At 33.5% G+C, this 16,660-nt stretch overlaps 1 protein-coding gene across 2 annotated transcripts in view; it reads left to right on the forward strand.

Annotated features, from left to right (window-relative positions):
• Positions 1 to 16,660, forward strand: part of mdga2a (MAM domain containing glycosylphosphatidylinositol anchor 2a) — a 130,014-nt gene that overhangs the window by 22,295 nt on the left and 91,059 nt on the right. For both annotated transcript variants that reach the window (XM_058750048.1, XM_058750049.1), the window contains exon 2: positions 15,042 to 15,181. In XM_058750048.1, the coding sequence (XP_058606031.1) occupies positions 15,042 to 15,181 (140 nt within the window). The remainder of the gene's footprint in view (positions 1 to 15,041; positions 15,182 to 16,660) is intronic.

The following is a 16,660-nucleotide window of genomic DNA, read 5'->3' on the forward strand; positions in this document are numbered from 1 at the left end:
AGGACTGACATCAGGCAAAGTGCAATAAAGTCAGATATCAAGGACATGCATATTATCTCTCTACTGAATCATATTCCCACCAATAAACCATTTCTACCCCTTAGGCAGACTTTCAAAGTGCCTTGCAAAGTTTAGCAAAACCCGTTCAAGTGTGTTAACTGCTGCGGTGATATTCCAGCATCGATTTCAGCTTGTTATATGTCAACAAATTGTAATCACAAACATTTTATGCAACATATAGGTTATATGACAATATCTGCTGGAGTCAGTGATTACAGTTTTTTTACAATCATTTTTGTCATTTTTCAAAACTCTAGTCACATAATTCACAACCGATGAACAAAATGCACATTTTTCAAAACACTTAACACTTTTTCCAAATGCTTGTATACAATACACACGAACCAAAGATCTTTTGTTCATTGAACTAAAATGATCAGTTCAAAATGACACAACTTAACATCAAAGTATTACTATTTCAAAATGCAACTCACACATTACATCTGAATTGAGTGTCTATTCATTTCATTGCAATGATCTAACTATCAACTGATACAACTGCTCAAAATTCTAAGTAACTGTTGCATTACTCTTGAAGCATAGTTTTTATGGAAAATGATGAACAATATTACAGTTTTTCACAATCATTTTTGAACTCAATTCAGATGTAATGTGTGAGTTGCATTTTGAAATAGTAATACTTTGATGTTAAGTTGTGTCATTTTGAACTGATCATTTTAGTTCAATGAACAAAAGATATTTGGTTTGTGTATATTGTATCCAAGCATTTGGAAAAAGTGTTAAGTGTTTTGAAAAATGTGCATTTTGATCATCGGTTGTGAATTATGTGAGTTTTGAAAAATGACATGAAGGTTCTGTTATTAATGCAAAAATGATTGTAAAAAAACTGCAAATGTTTAGATTACGAAAGTGAAGCACCTGAGGACTGAGTATGTTCAGGTATGATCAGTTTCAAGATGCCTGTTGTTGGGAGAGAGAAAAAAATCCCCCCAAAAATTCTATTTCATTGTCATCAGTATGTGTTTTTCCTACAATAAATGTCTTTTTAGAGGGTAATAGAGCTGGAAGGTGATGAAAACCATTCATATTTTTGAATGAGGAAGGCTTTAACCTGGCCATGACATGGAGGAGAGGTTGAGAGCAGAATCACTGAGTGCACTCACAGTTTATCACCTTGTATTTACTGTAACCCAACTGAGGGATTATTCTCCACATGGAGGTGGAAGGTTTTCAATAGGCCCCCTTACAAACAAGTCACTCTTCTCGAGGCTATAGATGATGCATGCAATGACATAACAGGAAGAGACCAATGTCAGGCCTGTATTTGTCATGCCAGAAGATTTTTTCCAAGATTTTAGCTAATGAAAACATCCATTATGATGTGGATGAGAACCTGTGGCCAGATCTACAAGACATAGTTGATAAAAACATAGAAGTGCAGTGAGGAACATTCCAGTTGACATTTTACTGTAGCCCTACTGTAGTTTTTTTCTTATCTGTTTTCTACTTATCTAATTTGTACTAAATTTAAGTTAAAAAAAAAAACTACTGTGATTTGATTATTTCATCAATAATTTTCCAATTTTGTTTAATGATTCCAGTGTCTGTACTTTTCTCTCTAGTCCATAACAATGATGTATGAATGTGTAGAACCATAATGAAAGCTGCATCATGTGTTTTGAACAACTGTATTTAATGATTGTACTAAAAACTACACAGTGAAACTATGGGTATTTTGTGTGTGGGTGATCTAAAATAATGTTCCTATGATATTTCATAATAAATGAGTTTTATGAACCAATGCTTCTGCAAAGGCAAGGCTTCTTTAAAGATATGAACGCAATATGCAAAGTTTTGAGCATTGGACAGCCTGTGTTACAAATAATGTTTTGAGTTTTGTGTCTAGAGTTTTGAAAAATGACATGAAGGTTCTGTTATTAGTTCAAAAATGATTGTAAAAAACTGTAATGCTGCAAATGTTAAGCTTATTATTATTATTATTGTTGTGTGTGTGTGTGTGTGTGTGTGTGTGTGTGTGTGTGTGTGTGTGTGTGTGTGTGTTTGTGTGTGGACTATATTATTGTTGTTGTGTGTGGTTTATATATCCTGGTGGGGACCTAAACCTGAATACACACACAGACTCATGTGGACTCGTGTCATGGTGGGGACCAAAATTGAGGTCCCCATGGGTACAAAAGCTTATAAATCATACAGAATGAGTTTATTTGATAAAGTAAAAATGCAAACAGTATTCTGTAAGGGGTAGATTTAGGTGTAGGGTTGGTGTAGGGCGATAGAAAATATGGTTTGTTCAGTATGAAAACCATTACGCCTATGGAGAGTCCCTACAAGGATAGCTGACCAGACGTTTGTGTGTGTGTGTGTGTGTGTGTGTGTGTGTGTGTGTGTGTGTGTGTGCTCTTATATGTTTACACCTTCAATCAATAAAAGCTCAAGCAGATATATTATATTACATTATATTATATGAGATTCATTTTTCTATTAAAAAAATTGTATAATAATTTATTTTTAAAATCTACATAGCTTTAATCATTAAAACAGCAGACTGAATCCAGATGTATTATATTATATTGTATTGTATTGTTTTGTATTATATTATATTATAGATTTTATTTTTATAAAACATTATATAATATTTTTTTTTTTTTAAATCTACATCGTATGTTTAGAGTTTTAACCCATTTAATCCCAAATTTTTCCCAGACATGAAAATATCCAAATGATGTGTCATTAGTAACCCTTTGAAATGATCAATAATTATTTTTTGACATTTTTTGGGGGGAAAAATGTGTGAAAAATTGTGTTTTATGTTCGGTCATGGGATATGGTGAGTAATGAAATCACATATTGCTGCAGTCATAAAAATTGTTATATATCTTAGCTCAGCTATTTTAAACAGTTTGATCACATTCTAGGGTTACTATTATGCATAAAAAACCTTATGCAACATTGATAGGAACAACAAAAAACAAAAGAATTCAACCATCACCGCATTTCAAAATTGTTACTTTTTTCTAAAATATAACATAAAATTTTGATATCAATGCTACGAGTATTACAACATCATTATTGTAATTTTTTTCTAACATTTGAATTTTTAATTTAGTGCAATATTTTGTCATTGCAACATTTTATTGTCATTTTCACTAGCAACTGCCATTGGATTATATTGTAAAATAAAGTTCACCGTTATCCCACCGGTCACTATTGTGACCATCAACATGTTTACTCACTGTATGACCACACTCAACAAAACTGAATATATGCAAATGCATATATTAATACTAGACACCCTAAAGATAATTTGTGCCAAAAATGTGTGTCATATCTTTATGTTAACATACTTTACTAGCCTTTCGTTTTGGAGCTTTGATCATCATCTCAAGGTGCAAACAGGAAAGAAACTGCTCTTGTCATGTGACAATTTGCACTAATCATGTGAAATTGCACATATTTAATTGAGACCCTTTATTTTTTCCATATTTGCAGGAAGTGCACTAAAACATCAGTCGGTACGGTTTTTAGAGCTTCATAAATAAAAAACATTTTTTTCGTGACCGGTGGGATTAAATGGGTTAATCATTAAAACAGCAGACTGAATCCAGATTTATTATATTATATTATATAGTTTATTTGTAAATATTTATTGTATAATGTTATTATTGTTATTTATTTTATATTACTTTTATATTTTATATGTTTTAGTTTCACTTTTATTTGCAGATGAATAACTGTTTTACGTATTGTGCCAAATAATGCTAATACAACATACAGCAATGACAACAACAGCAATTGCTGTGACAAGAGCATATGGCATCCCACCAGTAGTGGAAGGTTGGGGTTTGTGCATACATGAAGGGATATAATTACATCAAGCCATTATTTCTTGGATGACATATTTTTGCAAGCCCAGTTTTCCCCCCCTCTCACTAGCACTGAATGCAAACCATAATCTAATCATCACTTTTCATGTGGACAGCATGCTGCATCAACGGATTAGCTTCTCTGTGAGCCGTAAGCAGCTTTTCCAAATTTCATTACTGTCCCCCTCATGATCAGGTGTTGTGTTCAAACAGGCCCAGACTCCCTGTGTTTTGAGGTAGCTTTGATAGCGGTGATGAGAAATCAATGCATTTGTCTCAGTGCAGCAGGAGGAAATTGTGCCGGTTGTTTAGCATTTGGAGGCGTACTTGCTATTGCCCAGAAGTACTATATTGGTAAAGTGGAACGTTGAGATTGGAGGCGTAGAACCTGAGACGTGATTGAAATATGGATCTCAGAGATATGCGTTGTGCTCTGCAAAACGGGCTTCGCCTGAGAGAGACATGCAGAGCTGATCAGAGATGATTTTGTGCTTTATACATCTCACATCGACTGTCATACGTCACTGTGAGCACAAACCGACAGGCAAACAATATTTCACTAAACAAAATGAAAATTCTGTCATTAAATACTCACCCTCATGTCCTTCCAAACCTGTAAGACCTTCGTTCATCTTCAGAACACAAATTAAGATTTTTTTATGAAATCCAAGAGCTTTCGGACCCGGCCTAGACAGTAGTGCAACTATCACTTTCAAGACCCAGAAAGGTAGTAAGGACATCACTGAAATAGTTTGTGTAACATCAGTGGTTCAACCATAATGTTATGAAGGTTACCAGATTTTAAATAAGTTTAAAATCTTACATATCAAATTGAAAAAGGCACATGTTTAATACTATATTTAATTTAGAGATGAGTCATGGTCTATGTTTCCATCATACACACTTTTCCTTTGTGCTTTGAATTGTAGGGCACACGGTCATGTTTCACCTTAAAAGCAGGCCAGAAATATTGCCTGTCCTAATTACACAGAGAAATTATTATAGTATGGCTAATAATACAATATGAGTTTGGACTAGAATAAGACTGCCTGAACTCATGGCCTTGTGTATTGTCTGCTCATAGAATTATGGCCTTAAATTCACTGTATTTAATAGGCTGGTTCACTTTTAGATGATGAAAACAAATTTGAAGCGGAATGTATATCCCAAAAGGTTTTATAGTTGCCTGCTACACTGGTGATGCAATTACAATCACGACAACAAGCTTTGCGTCAGAATCACTGCTGTAAGATAGACTTTGAACCAAATATGCAGCCATTAGAGGCTGGCTTTAATCACTTTGAATTAATGGAGAGCTTTAAAAAGAATGATGAAAGAGCAGAGATATAGGCATACATATTTGTAGTCATTTTAGTATTTTGTTATGTTGTAGACATTTATTTTCTTTTTAAAAAGAAAGATGTAGCCAAATCTTTGTATAATAGAGGGGGGTGGGGGTGGGGGGGGACTGATCTGTTCTTTAGAAAGAACAGAAAGATGAGAACATACTTCAGCACAGGTAGCCTGGGGCTACATGACAAGTTTGACAGCTTTAAATAGATAATGTAAAATCTAAATTATCATGAAGACATCTTTCCTGTTCCAGACCAATAGATCAAAGGATGCGAAAAATCAAAAATGCGCAAGCAATCCTTGTTAGAATACGCAGAAGCGTACAGAGATTGCTGATTCTAGCCTGAAAGGTCACCCACTGCGCTGACGTGAATCTAGAACTAATTCATTATTATTTCAAAAGCCAAACAAACCAAAGTTTTTAGCTGAAAGCCGCTAAGCAGACTGAAGTCAACCGAGCTGGTCCCCAGACTCAGCAAAGCTGGTCCTCACACTAAAAAAACTTTTCAATTAAAGTTGAAATGAACTTAAAGCGTATGACCAGGGTGATGGAGTTCATTTTAATCAAATTCAGCATGAGGCCTTAGAAATCAAAATGTCAAAGGTGATTAAAATGAAAATAAAATAAAAAATTTTAAAAACATGATGCTTGCAGGGAATAAGAAAGCCCTATTATGATCATAACAGTTGACTCAGAGCTGACGCTGTGATAAATGGGCAGAAAAAGGCCCAAGCTGTTCTTTTAAAGGGCATAGCAAGGCATTTTGCATTATTGACATCATCTTTGTATGAATGTGCTTGTTATAGTATCAAAATGCTGCTGATTTAAGAAAATATCCCTGCAAAGTGAATGACCCACTAAAATATGTGCAAGAAACTTTAGTCTCATGCCACACAAAATAGGAAAAATTTGAAATGATAGAAACCTGAATAATTTTAGTTAATTATGTTTTGGTATACAGTACCAAAAGTTTGGGGTCAGTATTTCTTTAATAGTTTTATTCAGCAAGGACTTGAATTAAATTGACCAAAAGTGACAGTTGAGACATGTTACAAAAGATTTCTGTTTCAGATTAATGCTGCTCTAATGTATCTTGGTTTCCACAAAAATATCAGAACTGTTTTCAACATTGATAACATCACTAAATTAGCATATTACAGTGAATTCTGAAGAATCATGCGATGCTGCAGACCGAAGTAATTGTTGCTGAAAATTCAGCTTTGCTATCACAGGAATAAATTACATTTTAAAACATTTCACTGCATCCAATTTTTTGGGTTAATTTTGCATTACAGTATATAAAGTAATTTATATTATTTAGTTTCATTCTTTAAATCATTGAATAACTTACCATTAAATGGTTTGTTAAAACATCTTTTAAACATTTGAAAATAAAATAAAATTGCATATCAAAAAAAATAATGATTATTTTAATTTATTAAATTTAAAAAAAAAGGGATTTATATTGTTTGACTGTTTGAGATTATTCTTACATACCAGTTCTATATGTTGAACTGTATAGTCTGAAATTGTTAACATTGCAGGGTTTCTTGTAATCATTATTGAACATTTTCTAAATAAATTTCATTAATCCCCCCTCTTGAAAGTGTCTATTGTGACAGTGGGTGTTCAGTCAAGACATCCTTATAATTTATTTAGCCATCATGAATTGCCAAGCATGTGTTGAGTTCAGTGTGAGTTGAACTGGACATAGGACTGCAGCTGTGCTGTCGGTGTGAATTTATCTATGTATTTGCATTTGATAAAGCTGAAGAAACACGGACAGCATGAAACCATTTTGCTTTGTCACGATTCATCCTTGGCTAGAAGTTATATTAGTTATCTTTTGTTCTTCCTCTTGAAAGAATGAGTACACAAAAAGCAGCCTTTTATAATGATGGCTGGCACTGTGTGTACTCATCGTCAGTTGAACTTCATGGCCTTGGGTGGTGTCTCTGAGCCAGACCCTCCACAATTAGCCGTGTTCCCAGCATGATTAATATTAAACATTAGAAATAATCGGATATTTGAAATAGCACTGTCAATTCGGATGTGAATGCGTATATGGGCCTTACAGAATTAGTGCCAGGCTAATGAAAAGTAATGACTCGTTTTGCAGTGCTTATTCAATCGAGCTCCTCTGAAAATGTAGGGGGAAGGAAATTCCAACAGCCCTTTGGCCCAGCAGGTTCAGATGATTGCCATCCAGTGCAGCCCCTCGTCATCAAAATAAGTGCACCGTCAAATGTCACACCCAAAACCTAGGTGCTAATTGTTAGGGCTGGGACGATACTCAGTATTATCAAGATTCTACAATTATTGTGATGTATTGCGAATTTTGCTTGCTTTAACACTAGACCATGGGGAAAAGTTGAATCATACAGACTATACATGATATATAAGATAAAATATAATACATCACACCTTTCTGAGTTTTATTTCAGGAGCATCATACAGTACTACAAAATGGTCCTTTCAAAGCCCTGGAACTCACTGCATGTAAAACAAGTGGTAAAAATGTACAATAGAATGAATAAAAATGCTTTTTGAAATAAAATAAAATGCTACATTAAGCTGTTTCTGCTCATGAACCTACACTGTAAAAAGTGACAAGTTGACTTAACTTAAAAAAAATTGAGGAAACCTGTTGCCTTAATTTTAAGTAAATGATAATTTAAAAAAATAAGTTAATTGAATTGTCAAGTTCACTTAACTTTTTTTTTTATTTTATTATTATGTACTTAATTTTAAGGCAACGGGTTTCCTCAATTTTTTAAAGTTAAGTCAACTTTCACTTTTTACAGTGTAGTGCTATAAGAAAACAAAAAAGAATCCATATTACCAATAAGATACCAGTGCATGACATTGAGTTTGCATACCTATTCAGCCATGTCTAGCTCTGCATTTTCTGCAAATAGTGACATACCAAAATTAATTTTTACACTGAAACCGAAATAAAAGTTTTCATTAAGAACAAAACTGAAAGTGAAAATAAAGTTTATTCAATAATCAGTTAATTAATTAACACTCATATAAAAGCTGAGTTGTATACAAATATTAAATTACACAAAAGCCAGCTTTTATATCAACATTTTTAATAATATAAATTTTGTTTTTATTCCGATTTATTGTTGAAACAATTAAGCCAAGGCTGTACTAAAAGCTTGTTTTCATGACATATTTATTCAAATATAATTAAATAATGACAACAGGTTAAGTACATATAATGAATATGTACTATAGTGCATATACTTATCAAAATGCTTCTCTCTAGTGTTCGAGTTTATGGACACTGAATGACTTAACTGGGGTAAATGAAATATTGCATTCCATATTTTTTCTGGAATGTTTTCTTTGTCTTTTTGCAGTTTAAACCCTGATTGAGACATGATACATTTCAGTAAGTTGTACTGTTTCTATAAACATACAGTACCTTCTGATATTCATTCATGTTTATTTCATGCTGTAAATAGTAGTAAAGCAGAAGAGTTGATCGGTTCACTTGCACTCCAAGCTGCCGCTTCAACTGAGGTCGCAACAAGCATAAAGCTTATTGTGATAATTGGATTGCAGATGCAATACAAATAATGTTTAGTTAAGTTTGAAGCATAAACTAAAATAGAGTAATTAAATGTGAATTATTATCGAATTCTGGAATAAAAAAAGATTTCAAAAATCATACAAAATGTGATAATTCAGTGAATCTATTTTTTCACACATTGACTAATTGTCTTTAATGCTGCCATCGTTGTATAAAAAAAGAACCCAGTAGGTGGAATAAAAAAAAAAAAAAAAGTGCAGGTGGAATCAATTCAATAATGAATTTAACTGCGTTTATCACTATATACAGAATGGTAGACAAATGCATCATGGGTTTGTCCTCTTCCATGTGTCTCACCTTCCCATGGGCTGTAGAATGCTGTAGATTGTATGAACAAGTGGGTTGCCAGGTTGGCTGGGGGTTAATCCACATGGCTGGAGACCAGAGGGGCTCGGGCAGCAGCAGTTGTCGTAGCATGTGTATCAAAGTGATAAGCTCACTCCACCCAATAGGTTATTATCCTCCTCTGTCCGTGTCTGATTAGAGTGATTGAGCAAAAGGGATCTGTACTGTAAAAAAGGATTAATGTTTGCAGACAGAGGGGGGTCACGCTGTATTGCTGCACCCAATAGACATATTTGACATTTAAATAGACTTTTTTTTTTGTCATGAGCACTAGTGGTCAACACATAGGTTAGCAAAAGCTAATGCTGATACTGATTTATATAATATTATATTATTAAATTCATAATATATAAAATATAAAAGTGATTTAATATTCAAAAAATGTTTTCTGATTATTTGGTCTTTACAAAATGCTATTTAAAATATAAATTATTTGAAATTATTTTAATTATTAACAAACCTATAATGTGACACTATCTGTCATTATTAAATGTAAGCTAAGAAATTCTGTGAACTGTATTATTTTAAAATGCACAATGCTTAAAATACATAAAATACTTTCTTTAAAACTTTTATGTAAATGTAATTATTTGACAGAATGGTCCCTTTACGTGAAAGATGAAAGTATGTCCTCTGTTCATCGTACCCATATAGTGTTTTCAGTTCTTTTTCATCCAGAATCCAATGCCAGACTTCTGAAATCTATAATAAACAAATGTGTCTGCTGCACTGGAATAAAGCAGTCTCAGACAGCTTTATGCTTTTATGCCTGTTTCCATTATTGTTGGTAGCAGCAATTGAGAATGGCTTTCCATCAGTGTTCATTACAGTGTTTATTCCCATAACTATGACTCTAAATTTAAATGTGTTCTGTAATACCGTACAATATGTTCATTTTGTAACGTGAACAGGAAGCAAATGTAACTAGCAATTTTCATCATACTACACAGCAGGGCTAGTCTTGACATTTTTCTGCCTTTTTATGATATTTGATATATTTCTCAATATTTATGTTTGCTGTTATTTTATGTTTATATTGAACCATGAGTTTTATAATTGATTAATTGAAACAGACTTCAGTTTTTGAGTCTTAGACATGAATCAAGCTTGTCAAGTCCATTTTTGCTCCGAAATGTTTTAATGAACATAACTTAAAGGGATAGTTCACCCAAAAATGAAAATTCTGTCATCATTTACTCACACTCAGGTTGTTCCGAACTGTATGAGTTTCTTTCTTCTGTTGAACATAAAAGATGATATTTTGAAGAATGTGGGTAACCAAGCAGTTGTTGGTCCCCATATATGGAACAATACAATGGAAGTCAGTGGGGACCATCAGCTGTTTGGTTGCCCACATCTTATGTTTGTTGAACAGAAGAAAAAAAAAATGTTTGGAACACCTTGAGGCCAAGTAAATGATGACATTTTTCTTTTTTGGGTGAACTACCTCTTTAACAGCCAAAGAAAAACAGTAATGCAAAAACAATTGCAAAAATGTATCATGAATATTCCATGTATATTGCCCAGTCCACTGAAACTGCCCATTTCTATCCGTTAACTCTATTATTTGTTAGAGACTCTACAGATTCAGTTTACCGATAGCTACTCATTTAATGTCTTTATAGAAGTAACTTGTCCTTGTTGTTTTCAGGACGAAGCAGAAATTAACATGAAATGACCACCTTTAATCAGCTAAACTGAAGCGTTTCTTAAGTGTATCGGGCAGTGAAAAGAAATCTTTTTCCCCTCTTAAGGAACTGCAGGCATTCAAGCATTTTTTAAAGAATTCAGGCAGATATTACCGTTGAAATCAAAGCTTGTTTGATTGGAAGGACATCCAAAAGCTCTTCAATTTCCCACGCAGGGTTGACTACGATACAGACCCAAACTTGAATCACCCTCCAGAGTAGATGAGGCAATCACACAGCCGCTGGTTTGATTGATCTGGGCAGGAAACTCCAACACGAGGCCTGTCGACTGCTTTCTGAGATACTAATAGCCTTCCAGGAAATTAAACCGAGAGCACGGCCTTATTTATTACTTAGAATATGTATCACATACTCTAGACAAGGTGATATACTTGACATGTAATGTGAGGACATGAGATTGGAGTGTTGATTTGTTGCTCTGAATATGGCAGCTATGGAAACATGATCTAGTATGGGGCTTTTCAATTCCAGCTGTGGAAACCCAGTGGACAGAATTAACAAGCGCTAATTGATTAATGACTAAACCTGATGTCTTGGGGGTTGGGCTAAAAATATTCTATTAGGTAAGTACCATTTGAGTCATTTGATGAAGTGCACTAAACACAAAAATATTTTGAAAGTTATATTATAAATTCTTAAGTTCTATAAATTATTTAATTAAAAATAGGACATATAAAAAATAAGACATTATCTTAAATGTTGTTTTTATTTTATTTTTTTACATACAAATATTAATTCAAATATTTCAAATAATTAATTACATTTTTGTATACTTATGTAAAAAAAAATACAATGTTAAACGATAAAATACTGTTTATTGGTTTTTCAACTAGATCATTTATACTTGTATAACAAACTTGAATTTGAATTAAACAGCTAATTAAATACAGTTTATTAAATGTATATGGTGAATTAAATAATTGTATCCATGTGGGTTTTGATTTCCCTTGAATCAAGTCAATTTTTACTCAGAAATGAATTTCAAAGTAATTAGTGATGATTGTTTTAATCTTCATGAAACTTAAAGGGATAGTTGACCCAAAAATTCTGTTATCATTTACTCACCCTCAGGTAAATTAATTGTGCACTTAAAGTAAAAAATAAATAAATAGAATGTTAAATGATAATAATGCTCTGTATATTGGTTTTTCCCATCATCAATTATACTTGTATATAACCTTTAATTTGAATTAAACAGCTAATTAAAAACAGTTTGTCAAATTTATATGGTGAATTAAATAATTAATGACTTTCCACACCACTTATTTGCTGTACCTGTCATGTTTTTGTCACATTAAAAGACATAAGGAAGAGGAAGTGACATTATTTGAGTCTTCAGAGGAGCCAAGTTGGCAAGTTCTTTTCTCATTTAGCATTCAGAATTTCTTGTTTTTTATGCTTGACAGGATTTATAAAGCATAACATATCCACTCTGTCACAAAATAGACAGATTTTTTTATTTTTTATTTAATGTTGCTTCTATTTATAAAAATGTTGTCATTATGTTGACTCTTGAATGCTAATGATCTGAGGACATACTAACCTTGAAAACAGGAAGAGCAGCAGCCATTTTAGAATGAAAAATTCCACAGCCATTTTTATTCAATTATCTCAAAATGACACAAAGCAGTGTATTGTGTATATACACTGTGTGTTGAAAATCCTTTCCAAAATTGAAAAATCACCTATTTCAGTGTACCAAACCCATGTTAGGACATCGTTCTAGTGTGAAAATATGAGTGCATTTATGTTGACACTTGTGAAAGATTAGCAAGTAATGATATGCACCGGCATGTTGAGATGCCTGAGATGAATATCTGTTTGTAATGCTTATGTCATTCATATAATTCCCTCATGACGCTATCGCATAACTCATATAGAAAGATAATCCTCCTCTGCATGTACGAGTGGTCTCCAGTCTGCAGGGAGCATCCAGATGTCATAGTGTAGACGTCAGAAAGCACTCAAAGCACTCTTTAATCAATAATAATCCAGAGACCACCTTCCGCATGCCCCTTTGAGGCCTGCTCAGTGATGTCTGCTTCATGAATTCTTGACGTCACTCATATGGAGGGACATTATCGCAGTCATATGGTGGGTTGTGAGAAAGACTCTGATTTTCTAAAAATAGATGGTGTGAAACTAGGCCAGGGTGCAGAGCAGGCAGCTGGCACACAGGAAGAGAATACTTTTGTGTGTGTGTGTGTGTTTTGTTTCGGCATTCAGAAGGAGACCTTGCAACATAATGCATTTCGGCAGCGTTTCCTGTCATTGCCTAAACCCTCTGCAGTAGCCCGGTGTGCACTATTAGATCTTTGAGATGTCTTCATTCCAGGTGGTGTCAGTGCCTATTACGTCTGTGTGTTCACCAGTGTTGGGGAACTACTTTGAAACTGTTTCACTCCATGCTATATGTTTCTCACTGTTTAAAGTAGGTAAACTACTGCCAAAGGGGCTGTTTTGAAATAGTTGGCTACAATACATGCTAGTAACAGAAAATAACTATGTTGAGGCAATATCTTTTTAAAGTATATTTTACAATGATATCATTTTGAATTTAATGATAGCCCTGTTTTGCTTGCACAAAAGCAATGTGTGAGTAAAGGAACCGTCAGCGTGACATTATTTGACTTGACAGATAAACTGCAGTTCAAAAGTTTGGGGTTGTGAGATTTATTAATTTTTTTGAAAGAAGTACTGTATCATAAGGCTTCACTTCTTTGACCAACAATACAGTTAAAACAGTGATACATAAATATTATTACAATTTAATGTGTGTAACTGTTTGAATATATTTTAAATGTAATTTATTCATGTGATGGCAAAGTTGAATTCTCAACTGAATTTTCATTACTTCAGTTTTCAGTGTCAATGATCCTTCAGAAATCATTCTAATATGCTAATGTGCTAAAGAAAGATTTATTATTATCTGTGTTGGAAACAGTTTTGCTGTATTATTTTAGGATTTTTTAATGAATAGAAAGTACAAAAGAATGGCATGTATTTGAAATGGATTCTTAACTGTCACTTTTGATCAATTTATCAACTTTTTATCAATCAATTTAACTTTTGATGCATACAGTACTTGCAGAATTTTAAGGATTCAAACCTTTTGAAACGTGGTGTACATTTACATTAAATGCATCTAAAAACGACCCTAGTTTTTAAAGTCGAAAACATAGTGATGACCTAAAGAGTTTTTCATGACTAAAACAAATCGTATTATCCTGTATTTAAATTTGCATGTCTTCAAATCTATATCAAGCTATAAAACAACAATAATCTGCTCAATAAATTAAGAGTTTCGATACCCTACTCATGTCATTTTTATTATCATGAGTCATTTTACATGGTTCCTTTCCTTGTTGTGATTGAGACTGACTAACATGACAAATTGAACGAACATCACGCCCACTTTCGTTCAGTCGCTCATGCTACTGAAAATTGTAATTAAGTTACTTGCATTGCTATGTTTAATTTTGCTTCTCCCTAACACTGGTGCTCACTCATTTAGTAATGCATTGTTATAGGAACTACCTTACAATTATTATTTTGTGCATAAACATACTGTGGTATTTTTCTGTATCACTGTAACTGTATCAACTTTTGCAACAATGGAGCAACCGTAAACATTAAAAACCAAAAGTGTATGTGTAAAAAAGAAAAGGGAAAAAAAGCAGCATTGAAGTGCTTTGTAAGTGGAGATCAGTGGAGGAAACATCATCAAGCAAGCACACTGCAGTGCACCGGAGCTCCGTTCTCCTGCTTAGAGGGGAAATCAATAATACAGGCACTTTGCCTCATCAGTCGCCTACGCATCTTCGAGATATACTATAAGGTAATGCTTAGATGAGGGTATTTTTGTCTGCAAAATTGCTTGGAAATGCAAGTCCAAGATTCTTCTACATACAGAGCAACTGGTGTAGTGCAAATTACATCTGCTGGAGCAATGTGAATGATTGCACTGCCTCACCTTGAATTTGATTTGGCTGAAAGCATCAGTCTCATGTGGCAGGGATTTTATTTCCCTCCATGACAGCTTTCTGCAGTGTGGCTGGTTGATGATGCGACCTCAAATGATCCGGCAAACTGAACTATATCACTTTTTCATTTCTTCCCTAATGCAGCTCCTCCAAACGTTCGGATCATCCACTCCGGTCACGCATGCAACATTGAGGAGGAGCGCTACACGGAGAGGGTGTACACCATCCGGGAGGGGGAGACTTTGGAGCTGACCTGTCTGGTCTCAGGGCATCCACGGCCACAGGTGAGGCTCTGGGTGTTTACTGACTTCTGACCACTTCAGTCATCAGCTCGTGGCTGCTCATAGCTGGGTGTCACCATAGGACTTCTAATGGCTGCGGCTGGCATATTTGCACAAGATTGGAGAGATAAAATGCCTGGAAATTGAATGATATTAAGAATCTTCGCGTTTGGAATCAAATTGTGAGTATTCTAGCTTATTCTGACTTAAAACAGAGTCAAGGAAATGGAATAAAAAAAGAGAACCTCATACATCCAAATAAGGAAAAAATAACTATTCATAAAGTGTGCTACATAGATGAAAATGTTTGGAAATGGAAAATAAATTTGAGTTACGAGACGTCCTGTGGCGCTGAAAAATACAATATAGTAGCATTTGATATTCAGAGAAGTGTGCCAGGCATTATATCAACTATATTTATTATAGAGACTGTATACTATATATTATATGATTTTATGATTATGTGATTTGGGTGATAATGCACTATATTTAGACAGAGCTCATCATACATTATATATAACTGTCTTTATATATATATATATATATATATATATACTGTATTGTATACTATATATATATATATATATATATATATATATATATTGTTTTATTTATATTGTATACTGAATACTTGCATACATGCACACACATACTACCTATATAAGAAATATAGGATAATACATAATACATATTACAATATATATAAGAGAAATATATATAGATATATGTATTCACATGTTGGTGAATTGCCATGTACATTAGTTTAAATTAATTCTTTTTTTTTTCAAATTAATTATATATGAAGAATTTCCCAAATGGTATCTTAGGTACCATCATATAAAGCATGTCAGATACTTCGGGGTAAGCTGTGCCATATTAACAGTGAAAATTTGTCTCCATATGCAGGGAATAATATTACAAATGCTCTACAAAAATGGTTTCACTGTATTCAAATATTCTGAATATTAAGCATTTCCTTGCCGATTTGTGAATAATTTGCTTGCAAATAAGAATTTGAAATGGGATTGTGCATTTGAAAATTGCTTTTCTCATTTACATTCATATTTTTATTTGAGATGTAAATTAGTCAAGTGTTCCCCAATGATTCAGCTTACCCTTTGACATGACACAGATTACTCCAAACGTGAGGCAGACTTTTTTTAAAGTAATTTTACTATTGTTCTATGTTATAGATACTTTAATTGACAGCAGTCATCCTGAAATGTTTTTAGCTGTCGTAATACCATTCTCCTCTACTCACCTTTACCATATCTGTTACTTAAACATGACCAAGTGATAAAATAGGCAGGAATTATGGTGCTACTGTGAGTCCTAAATCAATGTTATGCTTCTCAGCTCAAGAGGACGCCATATAATCCTGAATAATATGACATTTTGATTATCAGAGGAAGATAACAACATTCTGTGTTTCTGCTTCATGCACTCCTGTATGTATCATTCATCTTTTACGCTTCTGGACTC

Source organism: Onychostoma macrolepis, chromosome 17 (assembly GCF_012432095.1).
Source record: "Onychostoma macrolepis isolate SWU-2019 chromosome 17, ASM1243209v1, whole genome shotgun sequence".
Taxonomy (NCBI): Eukaryota; Metazoa; Chordata; class Actinopteri; order Cypriniformes; family Cyprinidae; genus Onychostoma; species Onychostoma macrolepis.